The sequence below is a fragment of the Mustelus asterias genome, chromosome 7 (assembly GCF_964213995.1).
Source record: "Mustelus asterias chromosome 7, sMusAst1.hap1.1, whole genome shotgun sequence".
Lineage (NCBI taxonomy): Eukaryota > Metazoa > Chordata > Chondrichthyes > Carcharhiniformes > Triakidae > Mustelus > Mustelus asterias.
The window spans coordinates 57507371-57528685 of NC_135807.1; the positions used below are offsets into that span (position 1 = coordinate 57507371).

At 40.8% G+C, this 21315-nt stretch overlaps 1 protein-coding gene across 1 annotated transcript in view; it reads right to left on the reverse strand.

The window, feature by feature from the left end:
- Window positions 1-6787: 6787 nt before the first annotated feature.
- rnf139 (ring finger protein 139) overlaps window positions 6788-21315 on the reverse strand; it is a 37899-nt gene continuing 23371 nt past the window's right edge. Inside the window, exon 2 of the mRNA XM_078216089.1 lies at window positions 6788-11060. Within this exon, the coding sequence (XP_078072215.1) occupies window positions 9223-11060 (1838 nt within the window). The 3' untranslated portion in view covers window positions 6788-9222. The remainder of the gene's footprint in view (window positions 11061-21315) is intronic.

The window sequence follows — 21315 nt, forward strand, 5'->3', positions numbered from 1 at the left end:
CTCGACCCCAGCCTCAGTATTTACTGACCTCCTGTTTTGTTCCCCACCCCCCTGCCACACTAGTTTAAATCCTGCCGAAACACTCGAGCAAAACTCCCAGCCAGGATATTTGCTCCCTTCCAGTTAAGGTGTAACCCATCCTTTCTGTACAGTTGCCATCCTGACTTGAAGATTTCCCAGTTATCTATGAATTTAAAACCCTCCCTCTTGCACCAGTCCTTTAGCCACGCGTTCAACTGTAGAATCTCCCTGTTCCGAGCCTCACTTGCACTAGGCACCGGGAGCAGTCCAGAGATTGCTACACTGGAGGTCTTACTTTTTAGCCTAGCACCCAACTCCCTGAATTTCTCTCGTATGACCCCCCTGCTCTTCCTACCTACATCATTTCCCCCAATGTGTACAATCACATCCGTTTGACTACCTTCCTTTTTAAATATGCTTCCTACCCTCTCGGAGACATCCAGTACCCCGGCACCAGGGAGGCAGACTACCATCCTGGATTCTCGTTCAGTCCCACAGAAGCGCCTGTCCGTGCCTCTAACTATTGCGTCCCCCACAACTATCGCTCTCCTAAACCCCTTCTTTCCCTTCCGGACCCCTGAGCCTGTCTCTGTGGAGGCGATCTGGTCCTCGTGGCTTACCCCTGGAGGGTCATCCCCCTCCACAGAATCCAAAACAATATACCTATTGTGGAGGGGGACAACCACAGGGGATCCCTCCACAGACTGCTCACTCCCTTCCCTTCTCCCATCTGTTGCCCATCCCTTTCTCTTATGGGAGACTGCCACTGGGGTGCTTTCTGGCACATCACCCTTCTGACTATTACCCCTCCTAACCGTGACCCACGTGTCTTCCTTCCGAGACCCTGGTGTCACTACCTGACTATAACTTTTATCTATGACTCTCTCATTTTCCCTAACTAAACTGAGTTCATCGAGCCTCAGCTCCAGCTCCTTAAGGACCAGATCAGAAACTCCAAGGTATATTATATTAGCGTAGATCCTTTTACATTTGATTTTGGCATTTGGGTGAGCGTAAGGTGTTTCACTCTAGGTATGATTCAGGTGACCCACTAGGAAGATTTTATCAAAACAAACTTTATTTAAAAACAGAATATTAAAAAAATTAGCAAAACTTTACCAATTAAAATATTTAAACATGACAAAATATAATTCTTAACAGCTAGCTATCTCGATTGTTCCAATTCAGCAGTATCCCCACATGGACATAAATCCCTTTTTGAGAACCAGTTAGCACAGAAACTAAAGATCCTTATGTAGGCACTGGATTTCCAGCCTTTTAACACTTCTGTAGAGTGATCCAGACAGTCACTTGTCTTCTAATTTCCATGCAGCAACCTCCAGAGAAAGCGCAACCCCCAAACAATAGAAACTGAGAAAATGCCTTATTTCTTGGCAGATTCTTATCTCCACTACAGACAGAGCAAGAGATACAGAGAAAGCAACCTCTAAGGATCCCAAAAAGCAAACTGCCTTGCATTCTCTGCGAAAGCCTAGCCATCCATATGACCTTACCTGTCTACCAACCCAATCAAGCACCACTCTGCAATATCCCAGAGGAAAAAACAAAACAACAGAACCCTGCACTAGTTCAGATCAAAACAAACACTGCATCAATTAAGATCAAATATGTTGCTGCAGTAACAATACCGTGCTTTTGGGTCCAGACTAAGTGGCACTAAGTGCATAGAACAGATCTTGCACAAGAAACATGACTAAAATACATTCTTAAAGGCACAGTTCGATTCGATTTTCAAGTTTGCTGATGACACCAACGTAGTGGGACAGATCTCAAACAATGACGAAACAGAGTCCATGAATGAGATGGTGAACTGGTGTAGCGTCAATAATCTCTGCCTCAATGTCAACAAAATGAAGGCGCTTGTCATCGACTTCAGGAAGTGTAGAGGAGAATATCCCCGTCTATATCAAACGGGGATGAGGTAGAAAGGGTCGAGAGCTTCAAGTTTTTAGGTGGCCAAATCACCAACCTGTCCTGGTCCCCCCATGCCGACACTATAGTTAGGAAAGCCCACCAACGCCTCTACTTTCTCAGAAGACTAAGGAAATTTGGCATGTCAGCTACATCTCTTGCTAACTTTTACAGATGCACCATAGAAAGCATTCTTTCTGGTTGCATCACAGCTTGGTATGGCTCCTGCTCTGCCCAAGACTGCAAGAAACTACAAGAGGTCGTGAATGTAGCCCAATCCATCACACAAACCAGCCTCCCATCCATTGACTGTCTACACTTCCTGCTGCCTTGGCAAAGCAGCCAGCATAATTAAGAACCCCATACATTCTCTCTTCCATCTTCTTCCATCGGGGAGATACAAAAAAGTCTGAGGTCACATACCAACCGACTCAAGAACAGCTTCTTCCCTGCTGCCGTTAGACTTTTGAATGGACGTATCTTGCATTAAATTGATCTTTCTCTACACCCTATGACTGTACTATATTCTGCACTCTCTCGTTTCCTTCTCCATGAACGGTATGTTTTGTCTGTATAGCATGCAAGAAACAATACTTTTCACTATATGATAATACATGTGACAATAATAAATCAAATCAAAATGAGGGGATTAAGACAGAGCTGGTTAAATTGAACTGGAAAAATATATTAAAGGATAGATCAGTGGAGATACAGCAGCAGACACTTAAGGAAATATTTCAGAATATTCAGAAAAGGTACATGCCAGTGAGAAAGAAACAATAAATCAAATCGAAGCATCGTCACAACACCCAGGTCCCTTTGCTAAACACCTCCTTTAGAATTGTACCCTTTATTTTACATTAGGCAAGATCTTCCGTTTAGAAATATCACTCAACCGTTGTGTGTAGGAATGTTAACGAGCCAATCTATAAATCTAAGAGTGCTTATATCTTCAGTATTAGACTGAGAAAAATAAAGTTTACGACTCACCAATTACTTACCTGCTAACCTAATTAATGCCTCTGGACTTTTGCTCTCAGGTCATATTGTGTCCTGCTCCCTCTCGCAGACCATTCCTTGTTCTGTTGAACAGCACCTCTTCCCTCACTCACCAAATTCCAGAGTTCAATCAGATCTGTCAACACTGTGCTCCGTGAAAGTTGTATTCCATACATTACCAAAGACTTTATACTAGCTGGAATTCTAAAGACTTGATTCTGGCCCTGTTGATTAAGGAACCAGTTCTGACTAACCACTTAATTAACTCATTGTACAGCTGCTACTATCAGATTAAGCCTGAAAGAAACCAAATTAATGTTAAGTCAAATGCCAGTGCAACACTCGACTACATTTCAGAAAGAGATCAACCTTAGAAGTGTCACAATTCCCTCACTCACTTAGGTTCAACTGTTGACGCTATACTCCCTCCAGCTGTCCTCGTGCTACTTATTCCATGGTGAAATGATAGAAACAGTGGAGGGCAATACTTTGGGGTCTATGCACATAGATCATTAAAATGTTATGGATGGGTAAATAAAACATATTCAAGATAGCTAATGGAATGCTGGACTTCATATCTAGAACACATGGGGTTGCTATTATACTACAGCAATAGAAGACACTAATTAGATCACATATTATTGAGAATAGTTCTGGGCACCTGACCTTAAGCAGCAAATATTGGCCTTGGGGAGTGTAGCATAGATTTAGTAAAATTATATCTTAGCTCAAAAGGGTTAAATTACAAGGAAAATTACACAAACTAGAATTGTACACTGGAATACAGAAGTTAAGCGTGATTTGAACCAAGTTTACGGAGATACTAAGGGAAACTGATGAGGTAGTTAAAGAGAAATTAAGCTGGTGGGGGAGTCCAGGTCTAGGATACAGCTTAAAAAATACAGCCACATCTTTCAGAGGTACACATAAATGTGGAAGTACTTTGGAACTCTTCAGCAAATGTCAACCTTTTAGCTTATTCTAAATCTGAAATTGCTAAGATATTTTCACCAAAAGTATTAAGGGTAGTGGGGAAAAAAATTCAGGTATATGGAGTTAGGTCACAGATCAGTCATGAATGATGGAACAGATTCAAAGGGTTAAATAATTTATTCCTGGTCCTAGCCATGGCAAGTATGTGGGGTTACGAGGATACAGCAGGGGGAGTGGGCCTGGGCAAGATGTTGTGTCAGAGTTGGCGCAAACTCGATGGGCCGAATGGCCTCCTTCTGCACTGTAGGGATTCTATAACACCAGAATAATTCCCTGCTTTTTTTTTTGAACAATGGATTCCTCAACATTCATTTGAACTACAGGAATCAGGTCAATGTCTTGATTTAATGTCTTATTTGAAGAATCAAATCTGACAATGCAGCACCACATTGAAGTACCAACCTACACCCAGATATGGGACTTAAAAACATAATCTTTCAACTCAGACAAGAGTGATGCCAACTGAACCAAAATTTGCAGCTTGTCATAGAATCATAGAATCCCTACAGTGCAGGAGGCCATTCGGCCCATCGAGTCTGCACCGACCACAATCCCACCCAGGCCCTACCCCCACATATTATACCCGCTAATCCCTCTAACCTACGCATCTCAGGACTCTAAGGGGCAATTTTTAACCTGTCCAATCAACCTAACCCGCACATCTTTGGACTGTGGGAGGAAACCGGAGCACCCGGAGGAAACCCACGCAGACACGAGGAGAATGTGCAAACTCCACACAGAGAGTGACCCGAGCCGGGAATTGAACCCGGGACCCTGGAGCTGTGAAGCAGCAGTGCTAACCACTGTGCTACCGTGCCGCCCCTTGTGTTCTCTGTATGAGCAAATATGCACTATATTCAGATGTCTTAATTTTTCTTTAAATGGCAGTATAATCTAGACTATTAAGTAGCTATGGGGCAACTCCATCTTTTCAACAAGCGCCTTTGAAAATATGGTCCTGGAATAAAAATCTTAGGCTATAGCTTTCCATAATGGTTTAAGCGAATCCAGTGAATAGCAGAGCCATATGGACAAAAGAAGTCCCAGAAAAACAAAGTGCTGGATAACCCCAACAGATCTGGCAATATCTCTGGAGAGTGAGAGAGTTAACATTTCAAGTCCAATGAGACTTCTTCAGAACGTAATCGGTGATTGGCTCACTGATCAAAACCAGGATGGTGTTCGAAGTGCAAAAATAGATTCCAATATTATTTGTTGGATTAGGAGAGATAATGACGAGGGTTCTTGCTCATTTTTACCATGCAGTAAATTGTTAGAAATTACGCAAGCAAATGTTGGGCAAGGACAAAGTTGGATTCAGCTCTGATGTCTCTGCAATTCAGTAGCTTATAGATGAATAATTGGCCAGATATGGCCAAAAGCTGAAGCCAGGATAATATAAATATAACACATCTATCATTTCAAAAACTAAGCAATGGGCACAGTGGTTAGCACTGCTGCTTCACAGCGCCAAGATTCGATTCCCGGTTTGGGTCACTGTGTGGAGTTTGCATATTCTCTGTGGCTGCGTAGGTTTCCTCCGGGTGCTCTGGTTTCCCCGCAGTCCAAAGCCATGCAATTAGGTGAATTGGCCACACTAAATTCTCTCGTGTGCCCAAACAGGTGCCAAAGTGTGGCAACTAGGGGATTTTCACAGTGGCTTCATTGCAGAGTGAATGTAAGCCTACTTGTGACTAATAAAATTTATGACTTATGGGGAGACAGTGAAAGAGTGAAATTATCACTGGACTAGTAATTCAGAGACCCAGGGTTATGCTCTAGGGTTCGAATCCCAACACGGCAGATGACGACATTGGAATTCAATAAAAATCTGAAATTAAGAGTATGATGACCATTAAACCATTGTCAAAAAAACCTATCATCTGGTTCACTAACGTCCTTTAGGAAACATGCAGTCCTTACCTGGCCTCTGACTCCAGACCCACAGCTCTACGGTTGACTCTCAAGTGCCCTCTTAAATGCAGGGCAGTTAGGGATGAGCAATAAATGCTGGAGCCAGTGACACCCACATCCCATAAAAATGCATTTTAAGTGAATAAGCAATGCAGTCTGAAGTAAGTCACACCAAAATGAAGGTCAAAGTGCAAAGTACAAAATCTGTGTGTCCTGGTAATGTAACTCAACACCACTGTGAATCTTTACATTTTCTACAATTATTCTTATGGTCTCTGAAGTGGAAGATGCGAATAGTTGAGGAGAAAGAGCTGGATCATGGGAAACAGCATGGAGCTGGTCAAGGGTCTTGGTAACCACTGTGACGGGGACTCAGCCGATGATAAAGGACATTCCTGAAGCCGATGTGGAAAGTAGAAACATAACAGGAAATGCAGTGATGACATGGAAATTAACTCTACAGGAATTTGAATGGAAGTCAGTGGGCTGATAATGGATGACAGTGGAAAGCCCATAACCATAAAGACAGAGGTACAGGAAGAGATTCACAAGGATGGAACCAGAACTGAGAGATTACAACTTAAGATAGAACTGGTTGGGACTTTTAGTGAAGCGTGGTAATGGGTTGGACAGGGTAGATATAGAATGTTAGCACTTGTGGGGCAATCCAAAACTAGGCGACATTAATAAATCTTATAAGGAAATAAGACTCTTAACAGGAACTGCAAAAGATTTTGGATCGAGTCATGGGTGAAAGTGAGAAAGGCCGAGAAAAAATTGTCAAACAAAATGTGCAGTAATGAACAAAAAGTCATATCAGAATGCAAGGTGACAGTGACAAATGAAAGGTCATACAAGTAAACAAATGTTGTTACCTAGGAAATATGTTATCAGACAGAAAGTGCAACCAAGAAATAAGTCATATGGGAATGGCCACAGATGCATTTTATAAAGTGAAAAAAGATTGTAATCAACTCAAAACAATTAGTCATTAAAACAAAGCTGAGAATACTGGAATGTAACATCACACCAATTTTGATGTACAGAAGCAAGTGTCAGTGAAGCAATGCAGACAAGAATTGAGGTTAACGAAGTGTGGCTTTTCAGGTGACTAATGAAGATATTTTAGACAAACCACACAACCAATGCAGAAGTCCTAGCACAATCTGAGACCAAAGGAACTCTGCTGATCAAGATCAGGAAGAGACAGTTGAAATTTCTTGGACACGTAATAAGAAATCATGATTTTGTTCTGAAGAGCTTTGAAAACTGAATGAATGTACCATGGCGATCCATGGTTGCCAATGACCTCTTAGGGCATGGTACCTGAAAAAAATGGTAGAGCAAGAGAGAGAAACTAGAATGTGCAACTCCTCACCACAGGCAATAGTTGAGGCATAGTAGAACAAATGAGTGCATGCTAGAAAATGAAATAAAAGCTATGCTGAAAGGCCACAATGAAATAAATAGGACAAGGAGAGGGGGGTCTTAAGTGGCAGAAGGGATAAATTACCTGTTTGTGCTGTATATTCTAAATGTCACAAATGGTTAGCTACAAGGTGAGAATTGGATGGGAATTAGAAGACTAACAACATTTTCAAAATCAATGATAGGTTTATAAATGTTACATTAGCAAACATTATACATGCAACTGCAATTACTTGGCAACTGAAGGCCAACCACTTCGGAGGGTGCCAAATATTCACCCAAGGCCAGGTCGATACTCCAAGTGAGGTAACTTACAACAGGAGTTCTTAATAATTTTATTCGTGACACTCCAAAACCCTCCACTTTAATAATAATTCCATGGACCCCATGTCGCATAGCAATTTTTCAATTAAACATTTTTATTTTTCTTAATGAAACCTATTGCTGGTATTGAACAACAATTGTGTCAAGACATGGAGGTATCAAGTCACAAATTAATCCATATTTGTTTTTTACGGTTTACAATTTGTCCTGCACTTGGTAGAGTTGTTGAAGTTAAGAGGACTGATACTGAAGTTAGTAAACTGTGGTTGAGGTTGGTAGAATTCTGTTGAAGATGGTACGAGTATTACTGAAGTTGTAGGTTGGTTCTGAGGTTGCAACAGCTGTCATAAAGTTGACAGACTGAGTGGTAGAGGTCTCAAGTTCAATCGTTTGCAAAGGTTGCTAGAGTTGTACTGAAGATGGTAAACTATCACCAAGGTTGGTAAAGTATCGAAAATGGTGACGGGACCGATGGCGTTGATGGCTGCACCAGCTCATTTCTCCTTTGCCTGTTACAAAAGAGCGGGGCAGAGCATGCCCTAGACTGAACACCATCTTAACAACATGCAGATTAATGCCCAAGAACCTTTGAGGTTAAGTTTGCACAGTAGACTTAGATGTCATTCAGCAATGTTCCTAAACTGGCTACAGGAGTTATCTTTGCTGGACTCATTGAGATCTTTTCATGCACACCTCGGAACCTGTAGATCCCCAGTTAATAACCGCTGGCTTACAAAACACCATCAGCAGCAGGAAGAGAAAAAGTGACAGACAAGAAGAGCACCACGTTATTTCTTTTCTTTTTTGAACAGGGAGTGCTGGGTCTTCCAAGGGTTTGGCAGGTCAATGCAGATAATCTTGTACAAAATTCTATGAAGCAATAAGATCACAAGTTCAATCCTGTCTGCACTGTTTAGTTGTTTCCAGTTGGAATAGTGGCGGGTGCTATAATTCATCTCATCAGTATTGGACTGAAAGCAGAATTCAAGGCTTCCTGCTCTTGAGCATTGGCCAATGCCCTTTGGTATAGTTTCTTCAATGGCTCACTAATACTTGCCCTTTCAGTCCACGCAGAAGCCAACTGCACGAGGTATTTGTGGAGCTGTAACACAAGATGATTCTCCTCTTTGGAAAAGTAGGGAAAAATAAAATGAATACTCATGCAAGATCCTTTCTTTAATGTCAAGTAGGTTCCTGGAGAGGTTGGTATTAATTTAATCACATGTAACTTCAATTATGCAACTTTATTAAAGAATTTTATGTAAGTCAAACTTTTATTTCATGTACAGTATACACAAATTTACGGTCAAACAAGAGGCCAGCAATTTTAAGAGGTAAACAGTACAACAGCAGGTCATAATAAATAAGTTGGCTGAAAACCATTACATGTCCATAACCAGTGTCTTTTCACAGCTGTTGTGCTTTGTCTATTCTGCACTCCAGTGATAAGTGGAATGTAGTTTATTTCCTAACCCTGTCTCATCACTGGTCTGACATAACTTTTAGCAATCACCTAAGCAAAAGAAAAAAAAATCACTTTCTTCCCTGATGTTTGATTGGCAGTCTTTGTTTTAAAAGTTGCAACTTATCTCTACAATCACTCATTGCGCCTCACTCATCACTTGCATCTGTATCATCATCATCGAGGTACTCATCCTCCACTCCTGCATTTCCATTTTGAGTTGTCCATTCTTCTTCATCATACTCAATGCTGTCATTGTCTTCATCGAGATCACTGTCAGTATCAACACCAGCAGCTGCCACCACCAAGTTTTCCACTACTGGTTGGTGCTGTGGAACATTACCATAGTTATTGACAAATACTGTGCTTTCATTCTGGTCATCCTCAATGTACACTCCCTGATGGCACATAGGACACGTATCCTGAATGTACAACCACTTGCGCAGGCAAAGGGCATGGAAATAATGATTGCAAGGTGTGATACGTGCTGAAGTGGTGAATTCTTGGTAACAAATTGCACACACATCACCAATATCATGCAATCTGTTGCCTCTTACTTCTGGAAGGGAGTTAATTTTCTTAACTGCAGTCCTCCGGTTAATAAATGTTTTCCATCCATTTTTAGCTTGCAAATAAATGTTAAAGTAAGCATGTAAGCACATCATACAGGCACGAATTTTACTACCTGATTCAAACACCATTGTGTAAGCTCCATTACCAAACATTATCACTCCAAAAATGAACTCAATAACATTGCCTGTTGAACGAACATAGTAAATGTAATCATCTAGCTTTTCCCATAACACATTGTAGTATCCATCAATTATAAACAGAGTGTACACAGTAAGGGAAACAATTACTTTTAAGCACAATTCAACACAGAATGCTGTCACAGCAAACAGCCAAGTGTTCAGCGTGTGGACCTGCCACAAGGTGCAGCTGAGTACAATTGGAAGAATGAAAAGGCTAATGGAAACCATGAGAACAGGCAAGTGTCTTCTGAGGGAGGAAACATGGGAGGCACTAAGTGACATTAGCACAGGGTCCGTCATTCCATGAATGAAATGCAAGATTGCAGTCAACAGAAGGCACATGTTGCGACTGAGGCGAACTAGTCTTTCTTCAGGTTCCAGTCCACTCAAACCTGTCTGCAGAGCCAAAATGAAAAATAAAACTGGGGCCACAAACCCCAAGCGTTTATCTTCCTCCTCGGTAGACCCAATGAAGGCTAAGATTCCAAGTCCCAAGTAGTGTGCTAATGATGAGATGACTGCACTCATGCCCAGGACAGTCAATGTTGAGTCGCACCCACTTATTATGAGACTGCAGAGTACTTCCCAGCTGTCACTCCAGGAAATAAAGTAGCTTTTTTTCTCCGAATCACCTTGCGTTGCTTTAACAACATAAACTAAAATAATGGCTTGTGCCATTAGCCGAGTCAACCAAAAAACCCTCAATACATCAGGAAAACGAATCCTCTTCCATGTGTCCTCCACAATAACTTGTAATCCATATATACGATACATGTGCCGTGCCAGCAAATAAACATATCTTATTGCATAATAAAACCATTTTAAATTCAGAATTACATAAAATACAGTCTGTGCTGTTATATACATGCCTGAGAAGGCAACTAACGGATCCTGAATATCTTCTGGAAACTCCAAGGCCAGGCCTACTATAGGCAGTAAGAAGTTTACCATGGTCAATGCAGAAAACACTGATGGAATGCTCAGTAATGTTGCATACCCAATGCCAATTGTGAGCTGAACTGCAGTAAGGGCTAACCACAATGTTGGGCCATTGCGTGCTAGCAGTTGCATCCCAAACAATGGAGAGTAGTTTGCATTGTGGAAATCTATGTGGAGCGTGATGTAGTAGTTTACATGGACAGAAGTTGCAGCAAGTAGAACAACACATCCAAACACGTATAGCCTGAAGAGTGCTCTTTGGGATAAGACAAGGATAACACATGACAGTAAGAGACCTGAAAAAGATTGGAAAAAAATATTAAATTTAATTTCATAATATTACTTATAATTCTATAAACCTTTACACTTGAAATTACTCCTACAAGAATTAACACCACAAACTGGCCATTCAGCCCAACAAGCCTATGATGGTGTCCATGCTTCCACATTTTAAATGATTCCTTCTATTCCCTCCCCCCCCCCCCCCAAATGATTCCTTCTATTCCCCACTCCTTCACATGCTGATCTAGCTTTCCCTTTAATGTATCTATAACAATCATTTCAGCTACTTCTCGTGGTAACACGTTCCACATTCGAAGCGCATTCTAGGTAAATAAGTTTCTTCTGATTGTTCCATTGAATTTATCAGTGATTGCTATTTTTATGACCTAGTTCTGGCCTTGCCTGCAAGCAGAAACATTTCTAAAATGGCAACTTAGAAAGCTAAGGAGAAAATGGGGAGGTATGAGACCAAGCACAGCTTTTGAAAAGTCAGCACAGGCACAACCGCTGGACGACTGACCACCTCCTGTCTTGTAAGTTACGATTATAAGTCCTCTTTCCAAACAAGGAATGTAAGAGACGTGCTACGCCCTACTAAAACAGTGATAAATAGTCTGGGAGAAGTATATCCCACTAAGAACAAACTAGCCAATAATGACACAGCACGGATAAAGGCAAAATGGAAACTAATGAAAGAGGCCACACACTAAATACATTGACGAAGTAGTTGGAAATGAATACAAGAAAAGTAAAGAAAAAATAGAAAGGCAGAGAAACTACAAAATTAAGTTAAAGGAATATAAAGTATCTACAGACAAAATAAAAATTAGGGTAAGAATATGGCCACAGAAAATCACAGAAATATTAATTACTTTAGAGATCATAGAGGTTTACATCGTGGAAACAGGCCCTTCGGCCCAACTTGTCCATGCCACCCAGTTTTTAACCACTAAACTAGTCCCACAATTGCCCACATTTGGCCCATATCCCTCTATAATACGCATCTTATCCATGTAACTGCTCAAATGCTTTTTAAAAGACAAATTGTACCTGCCTCCATTACTGCCTCTGGCAGCTTGTTCCAGACACTCACCACCCTCTGAAAAAATAGCCCCTCTGGACCCTTTTGTATCTCTCTCCTCTCACTTTAAACCTATGCCCTCTAGTTTTAGACTCCCCTACCTTTGGGAAAAGATGTTGACTATCTACCTTATCTATGCCCTTCATTATTTTATAGATCTCTATAAGATCACCCCTAAGCCTCCTACGCTCCAGGGAAAAAAGTCCCAGTCTATCCAGCCTCTCCTCATAACTCAAGCCATCAAGTCCCGGTAACATCCTAGTAAATCTTTTCTGCACTCTTTCTAGTTAAATAATATTCTATAATAGGGCGACCAAAAATGTAGAATGTTCCAAATGTGGCCTTACCAATGTCTTGTACAACTTCAACAAGACGTCCCAACTCCTGGATTCAATGTTCTGACCAATGAAACCAAACATGCCGAATGCCTTCTTCAGCACCCTGTCCACTTTTCTTCAGTATTTAGCAGGGAGGCTAACTTGGTGGACATGACGTTAAAATAGTGCAATAAAGATGGAGAGATTTAAGATAGAAAATGGGAGAAATTTGATAAAACGCTTCAAGAGAATAAAAGCCCTGGGCTGGATGGATTACATCCATGTATATCAAAATAAACTGGGGAAAGAGCAGAAACACTTAGATTTTCATAAAAATTAATTAGAAAAGGTGCGAGAGGACTCGGGACAGCTATAATACCTATATAAAATGGGAGATGGAACAAGTTCAGGGAATTATATACCAATTAACTTATCAGTGAAAATGTAATACAAAACCAAGAAACTAAAAAAGACAATAATTACCATAACTTCTAAAAGTGAGGGTGCTCAACCAACCTGATTTACTTTTTCAAAGAATTCACAAAGGGCAGATCGGGGCAATGTAGTAGATTACTTGCAATTAGATAAGGGTATACGAGGCACAGAAAGAGGCCTTTGTTCCACTCTAGAGAAGTGAGGTATCTCACCTAAATCTATCATAACCATCTATTCCCATCTTCCTCAAATGTTTTTTTTTTAAATTCCCCTTAAATGCATCTATATTATTCCCTTCACCCATTCCCATGTGGTAGATATTTAAATTTGCAAAAGGGTGGATTTTACAACCTTGCCCGACCAAAAACAGAAAAATCCCATCCGAGGTCAACAGACCTTCCCGTGGTCCACCCCTGCCTGCTCCAATTCCCGTGGCAGGCGGAGCGATAGAATTCCGGCAAAGGTATCACATAGTAGACTCATGATTAGGTTAGAACATGTGGAATTCGGAGACGAGTAGCAAAATGGAACACAGAATAGGGTTTAATTTCCCGTGAATGAGTGCAATCCAGCAATAAAATAAATAAGACCCAGAACAGAGCATCCACTAGTGAAAAGGAGTGCGAACTCAACATTTTAAATTAATTAGTTGGCATGAAAGCAGAGCAGATCAGTTAGTGATTTAATGTTCTTGGTCTTGCTTTTTAATTGGCTTTAATTGACTGGTGGGAAAGTGATTAATGATGAACAAGGATGCCTATGCATCCAAGATCTGTGCACATTTAGTGATCCAATCACGCCACAGAACAGGCACAATTGGTGGAAACTCACCATTGCCAGCTGAGAGGCATAGCCAATTTTAAGGATGGGAAACTGCGTTGGAGGAAGGAATTGTTGAGCCAGCACAAAAGTTCACGAATACTCCGGTGTGAAGTGGTTATGGACATAACCCGCTTGTGCTTAAAATAATGCAATCTTTTGTGTTACTCACTTAAATCCATCCAGATTAAGCTGGTGGTAATCATGCAGTAACTCCAGGCCTTATTACATTCAACTGTTGAATAATTTGAATTCTCAAGCCAAAATGATCCTGGCCAAGATAATCTGATTTGTATTCCAACAGGTTAAAGCACTTAACTTTCCTGGGTCACAATGCTTTCTAGAAAAGGTGAATGAAAATCAGCAAAGAGTTTGCTGTCAACTATGTTGCCAGGAAACAGATGAATGGTTGTAAAAACTGCCTCACAATCAACTCCGAAAGGGTTTTCATAAGATGCCACATCAAAGGATACCACACAAAAGCACATGGCAAAGGGGGTGACATATTAAAATAGATAGATGATTGATTGGCTAACAGGAAGCAGAGTTTAGAAGAATGACAGGTCAATGTATTGCAATAAGATCCAGAGGAGGTTTGATCAGATCAGCCATATTCTTATCAAATGGCAGAGCAGGCTTGAGGGATTAAATAGCTTGCTACTCCTAATTTGCTGAAATTCGATCTCATTGAGAGCTTGAAGGTACTTTTTAAATACAGATTAAACATTTTAGAAACACAAGATGCTGGGTTTCTACAAAAGGTTTCTACAAAAGGTGCTCGGGGGAAAAATAGGGCATGCAACAAATTACCACCATGGGTTGCACTCGTATTACAGTGAAAAAGAAAACGGTGCTAAGATGCAAAAAAACCCTAGTGTATTTTTGTGTACTGTTACTTTACCCAGAGTGATTGGAAATGCGTGGACTGATGCTTTTTAGAGGAATGGCTGCACTTTGACTAAATCATCATCATTGTAAGCAAACAATTGTGGAGCTCAGTTGAAGCTCATGTGTAAAACCAGAATCCGCTAGCAATTGCTTTAGGCAGTGTAAATTCATCTCATCAGATGAAGCAACTGACAGAATCAAGGATCACATAAGGAACAACAACCAAATCTAAAGCAGTGAAGTTGAGCACAAGAATTTTGTTTTAAATCACAACTGCGAGGTGTGAATCCATTCTCAGTTACTTTGGAAGTTCTGACTTCTAAATTGCTGACAAACAGGCAAATTATTGATACTGTGGAGAAGAACGCTGCTGCATTTGGGAATAAGCTATGTTTATTTGTACCACAGCACTGGGGAGAGCATTTTCTGCAGATGTGCAGTTGTAGTCTCTGTCAGTCACATCCATTAAAACGAACAGGTTGGCTTGACAAAGACAAACAATAAATCTCAGGTTTCCCATTTTTAGCTCTATGCATTCCTTAATCAATTGCAATTTCTTGTATCCAGTCTACTACCCATCATTTATCAACTGTTCCCTCTATAAAACATGCTTCTGATGATTCAGCAAATAGTGAAGATTTATAATCAGGATATTTCAGTAACTGAGATTCCCAACTTCAACTTCCAATTTGGAGACTGGATTGCAATATTCAAGATAAAAATAAAGTATTTTGAATAAAATATTTAAGGAAAACTTCTTTACCTAATGTAAGACTCAAAACAATGACCATGGGATTAAGAGTCCCATTATCTACCAAGTGAACTACCCGGATTGTGTAGGAATTTCCAACATTAGGGAAGCAGTGGTGTAGTAGTATTGTTGCTGGACTAGTAATTGAGAGACCCAGGTAATGCTCTGGGGACCCAAATTCGAATCCCACCACAGCAGATGGTGAAATTCAATTAAAATTCTGGAATTGAAAATTTAATGATGACCATGAAACCATTGTCATAAAAGCCCTTCTGGTTCACTAACACCTTATATGAAAGGAAATCTATGGTCCTTACCTGGTCTAGCCTATATGTGACTCCAGATCCACAGGATTGTGGTTGACTCTTAAATGCCCTGAGAGATGGGCAATAAATGCTAGCCCAGCCAGCGGCACACATCCCATGAATGAATAAAAGAAATACACTGACTCTATCTTAACAAGGTAGCACTCACAAAATCTCACTGAGATTGAGATCCCATCAGAGATTGGGAAGTGTTGCTGGCAAATTATGTTTTTCTTTAATCTCTTATTTGGTACAGTGAAATTGAGAAATTGCTGCCCATCAAGCATATTCCAAACACCTGCTGCTGTTCTGGAAAGGTGTCAGGATTTACAATGATGGAAATAAGGAAGAGGCCCAACCAAGTGGATTCATCAAGTAAATTAATTCAGAGGAATCTGTCCCAACACTGCCAAGACAGTACTGACAATAATGGTGGCCATAAGCCAGATATCCAATGAAGTTTTAGACTGTGCTAAATATCTTGCGGAATAATGCGCTGTTGACAGAAGCACATCACAGTCTCATTGTTTACAAAATGACTGACATTGCACTGTGCTCTAGCCTTGCAAGTATTTCCATACTTTTCATGATGCTACATGGCATCCTATAGTGTTTTGTTTATATTATTTCATAGGATGTGGGTATCATTGGCAAAACCAGCATTTTTTGCCCAAACTTAATTGCCCTTGAACTGAGTAGCTTGCTAGGCCATTGTTGACAAGCATTACCTCTTTCAACCCCTCCACACTGTCCAATATCCAATACCGAATAAACAGAAATTTCCTCCAACGAAATTCTGGGCAGTCATGATATTAAGGTACCCATTCATTTTCATATCCCTCCATGGACTTACTCCTCACCGTGTCTTGTCTTCCTCCAACTCTATATATTTCCCAGGTCTCTGTGCTCCTCCAATCCTGGCCTTTTGAGCACAGATTTTAATCACCCCACCATTAGGAACCATGGATTCAGCTGTCTAAAATAAAACTCTTGAATTCTCTCTGTAAAGACCTTTGCTTCTTTCCAAGATGCTTCTTAATAACTACTTATTTGACCATAGTTTTAGTCAACTGTCCTAATACCTCCTTATATAGCTCAATGTTAAATGTTGTTTAACTTACAATTACCCAGGAACATTTATGTTAAATGTCCATATAAATGCATGTAGTTGTAAAAAGAAATTATTTTTAAAGTTAACAGTTGACACGCTTTCAAAATCTAAATCAAATATCAAACACCAAATGTATTTTCTCTCTTTTGGCTCAAGGTTTCAGCTCTGACGAAGGGCCACCCAGACTCTAAACATGAGCTCTATTCTCTCTCCGCAGATGCTGTCAAATCTGCTGAGATTTTCAAGCATTTTCTGTTTTTTGTCTTAAAATTGGCCTGGTAAGATGCCAAGGCACAAGAGGGAGCACGATCTAGTTATGTCAACACAATTATCAGATGGTGAAGAAGGGGATTCCTAACCAGCTAATAAGATTCATAGGGAGAATGCAGTCTTTCAGAGGACAGAAGATCAGTAACGAGTTAAATGATTCTTAAGACAAGCTAACATGAACAGTTTACACATGTGAATGCAGTAAGAGAATCAAAACAAGTAGTTATGATTTCAAAACATATACTGATATTTTAAAATGCATTTTAAATGCATTGTTCACTTTAGCCAAGCAAAGTTACCAAAATGCATGGTGGCAAATGTCAATAGTTTAAAGCCAGAGGTCTGCGAACTTTCTAGTCAGCAGTAGTCATATCGGGAGGATTCCTATGAGGGAACATGCTTTGCAACATTAATAAATAGGTGCATTCACTGTCCAGACACAAGGATAGATATGCCCCTGGATGTAGGAACACATGTCCATTCAACTTGGCAGTGAGCTGGTGGGAATGTCCGCTTTGACCTTACCTGGTAACGGCGGACGCTACCGTAACAGGGAAATAGTTAGAGCCAAGAAGGGAGGTAAAGTCCAGATTTGTTGGATGAATAAGATATTACCATGCTATTAAGTGTCATCTGGTTAGCTAAGGTACTGAACAGAGATTTACATTAACGTATAACTGCTGAATGAAATTGATATTAAGCTAATGAAAGGCAGAATTATCGATTAGAAAAAATTATGATCTGTGTTTGACTATGTGAAAGATCTGACGTACTGTGGTTCTATCGCTCTATTCCCAGAGCTACTTAACCTTTTGAGAATCTCCGGTCGGCTGTATGTTTGTTTGTTCTATGTTTCATTTGTAAAATAAATTTGTTATGTCTTTGCAGAGAGATATTTGCCTTGCGAGTTTTGAATTATCTAAGTTAAGACACAATTGGTCACCTGCAAATTTCCCCACAACAGATGGGTTAAATCTTTGAAATACAGCTACAAGCATTTATATAGCAGTCTGGAAGAAATTGGAAGTGCAATCGAAGAATGGGGTGGGGAAAAAGCAGGAAGACAAGAAAAGAATATAAAGAGTTAAGTGATTCAACCAGCAAACTTAGTCATCCCAAATATTATAAAAGCTTCACTAAAAGATACTACATTATTTAGATCAGAGTGTGTATTTGCAGTGAAATGCAATGCAATAGTAATATAGTTTCACATTCAATTCCTTAGTAACTACTTTCTAATAGGTTTTTAAACTGGTTTTCAGCTAAAGCTCAAGGCATGGAAGATTACGCAGTATAGCTTTTGCAGTACTGGGAAAATTCAATTAACTACTTTTAGCTGTGTTTTGCTTATAATTCTGAAAACAACACACACATTACCTTCAATATTAAAATGTCTCAAGGTGCTTGAGATGTTAGGAAACAAAGGAATGGAAACTAAGACAGGACGGGCCAGTTAGAAAGGAGGTCTGACAATTTGGTCAAAGAATAGCAAAACATAGGGGAAATCAGATATAACAGTCAGATTCAACCCAATCAACCCTGCAAAGTCCACCCTCACTAATATATGGGAATTTGTGGGGAAGAGGGAAGTACATAAATGTTGACCCACGTAAATGTCTTGTGATTGGTGCACTAAGATGTGAATATTTGGTGTTACTCTGCAGGACAAGTGTTTTTGCGAGTTCAATGGAGAATGTCAGGGGTTTTGTATAAGGAATTCACTTTTTAGCCAGAATAGACAAACCAATGAAAATTTTGCATGTGACAATGGTGTTGGGCAAGAATCGAACTTTCAGGCAGGACGTGTAATTTGAGACTAGCTGCCTCCAGTCCAATGTTTACTTATCTGCCCATTTGACCATTCCGTCTATATCGTCTTGTAGCCCAAGACGCTCCACCCTATATCAATGGCGAATAATGGGGGGGGGGGGGGGGGGGGGGGGGGGGGGGGGGGGGGAGAGGAGGAGGAGAGAGAGAGAGGAGAGGGGGGGAAGAGAGAGAGAGAGAGAGAGAGAGAGAGAGAGAGAGAGAGAGAGAGAGAGAGAGAGAGAGAGAGAGAGAGAAAAGACGGACAGATCCCTGCGGTACACCACTGGACACTGACTTCCAGTCACAAAAGCAGCCTTCTGTCATCACTCTGTCACCTAAAACTAGCCAATTTTGAATCCACTTTATCAAATTACCCTGTATCCCATGTGTATTTACTTTCTTTACAAGTCTCCCATGTGGGACCTTGTCAAAGGCTTTGCTGAAATCCATATTAACTATATTGACTGCACTACCTTCATCTACACACAGACACAAAATCAAGTTACAGAATACTCATTAGAATGCAAATCCCTACAGCCAACCAGATCTTAAAGATACAGACAATGTGGGGTGGAGGGAGCATTAAGCACAGGTTAAAGAGATGTGTATGGTCTCCAGACAGGATAGCCTGCAAGTCCAGGAGTCAAGCTGTGGGTGTTACTGATAATGTGACATAAATCCAACATCCCAGTTTAGGCCGTCCTCATGTGTGCGGAACTTGGCTATCAGTTTCTGCTCAGCGACTCTGCGCTGAGACGCTACGACAACGGATGAATGAACACCGCTTGACAATCACCAGGCAAGACGGTTCTCTTCGTGTGGGGGAGCACTTCAGCAGTCACGGGCATTCAGCCTCTGATCTTCAGGTAAGCGTTCTCCAAGGCGGCCTTCATGACACACGACAGCGCAGAGTCGCTGAGCAGAAACTGATAGCCAAGTTCCGCACACATCCTAAACCGGGATGTTGGATTTATGTCACATTATCAGTAACCCCCACAGCTTGCCTCCTGGACTTGCGGGCTATCCTGTCTGGAGACAATACACATCTCTTTAACCTGTGCTTAATGCTCCCTCCACCCACATTGTCTGTATCTTTAAGAACTGGTTGGCTGTAGGGATTCGCATTCTAATCAGTATTCTGAAACTTGATTGGGTGTCTGTGCCCTGTTGAGAGCACATTTCCATTCCATCTGACGAAGGAGCAGCGCTCCGAAAGCTAATGGTATTTGCTACCAAATAAACCTGTTGGACTTTAACCTGGTGTTGTTAAAACTCTTACTGTTATCTCTACAACCCTTCTTAAATAGCAGGATCACATCAGCTGTTCTCCAGTTGTCTGGCGACTTGCAAAATCTCATTAACTGCCCTGGCTGGAGACAATACACATCTCTTTAACCTGTGCTTAACCCTCTCTCCACTCACATTGTCTGTACCTTTAAGACTTTGATTACCTGTAAAGACTCTCACTCCAACCATTATCTTATAAATCGAGTTTGTGTCTATATATGCCATTTGTGAACACAACTCCTCACTCACCTGAAGAAGGATGGTCACATGCAAAATTTTCATTGGTTTGTCTATTCTGGCTAAAAAGTGAATTCCTTATACAAAACCCCTGACATTCTCCATTGAACTAGCAAAAACACTTGTCCTGCAGAGTAACACCAAATATTCACATCTTAGCGCACCAATCACAAGACACTTACGTGGGTCAACATTTATGTACTTCCCTCTTCCCCACAAATTCCCATATATTAGTGAGGGTGGACTTTGCAGGGTTGATTGGGTTGAATCTGACTGTTATATCTGATTTCCCCTATGTTTTTCTATTATTTGACCAAACTGTCAGACCTCCTTTTTAACTGGCCCGTCCTGTCTTAGTTTCCATTCCTTTGTTTCCTGACATCTCAAGCGCCTCGAGACATTTTAATATTCAAGGTAATGTGTGTTTTATTTTCAGAATTATAAGCAAAACACTCCGAAAGCTTGTGCTACCAAATAAACCTGTTGGACTTTAACCTGGTTTGAGAGACTTCTTACTGTGCTTACCCCAGTCCAACGCTGGCATCTCCACATCATGACCTCCCCCACGGCCAGAGAGGAATTGAAAATTTGGGTCAGAGCGTCTGCAATTTCGACTCTTGGCTCCCACAGCACCCTAGGGCACAATTCATCTGGACTTGGAGATTTATCCACTTTTAAGGCTGCCACCACCTCCAATACCTTATCCCTCCCCATGTCAATTTGCTTAAGAACCTCAATCTCTCTCCCTGAATTCTATACCATCGCCCTCATTCTCTTGGGTAAAGACGGATGTGAAGTATTCATTCAACACTCCATCAATGTTCTCTGGCTCCACTCAGATTTCACCTTTGATCCCTAATGGGCCCTACTCTTCTCCTGGTTATCCTCTTCCCATTGATATACTTATAGAATATCTTAGTTTAGTTTTTTTTTAAAAAGAATCACAAGTAGGCTTACAT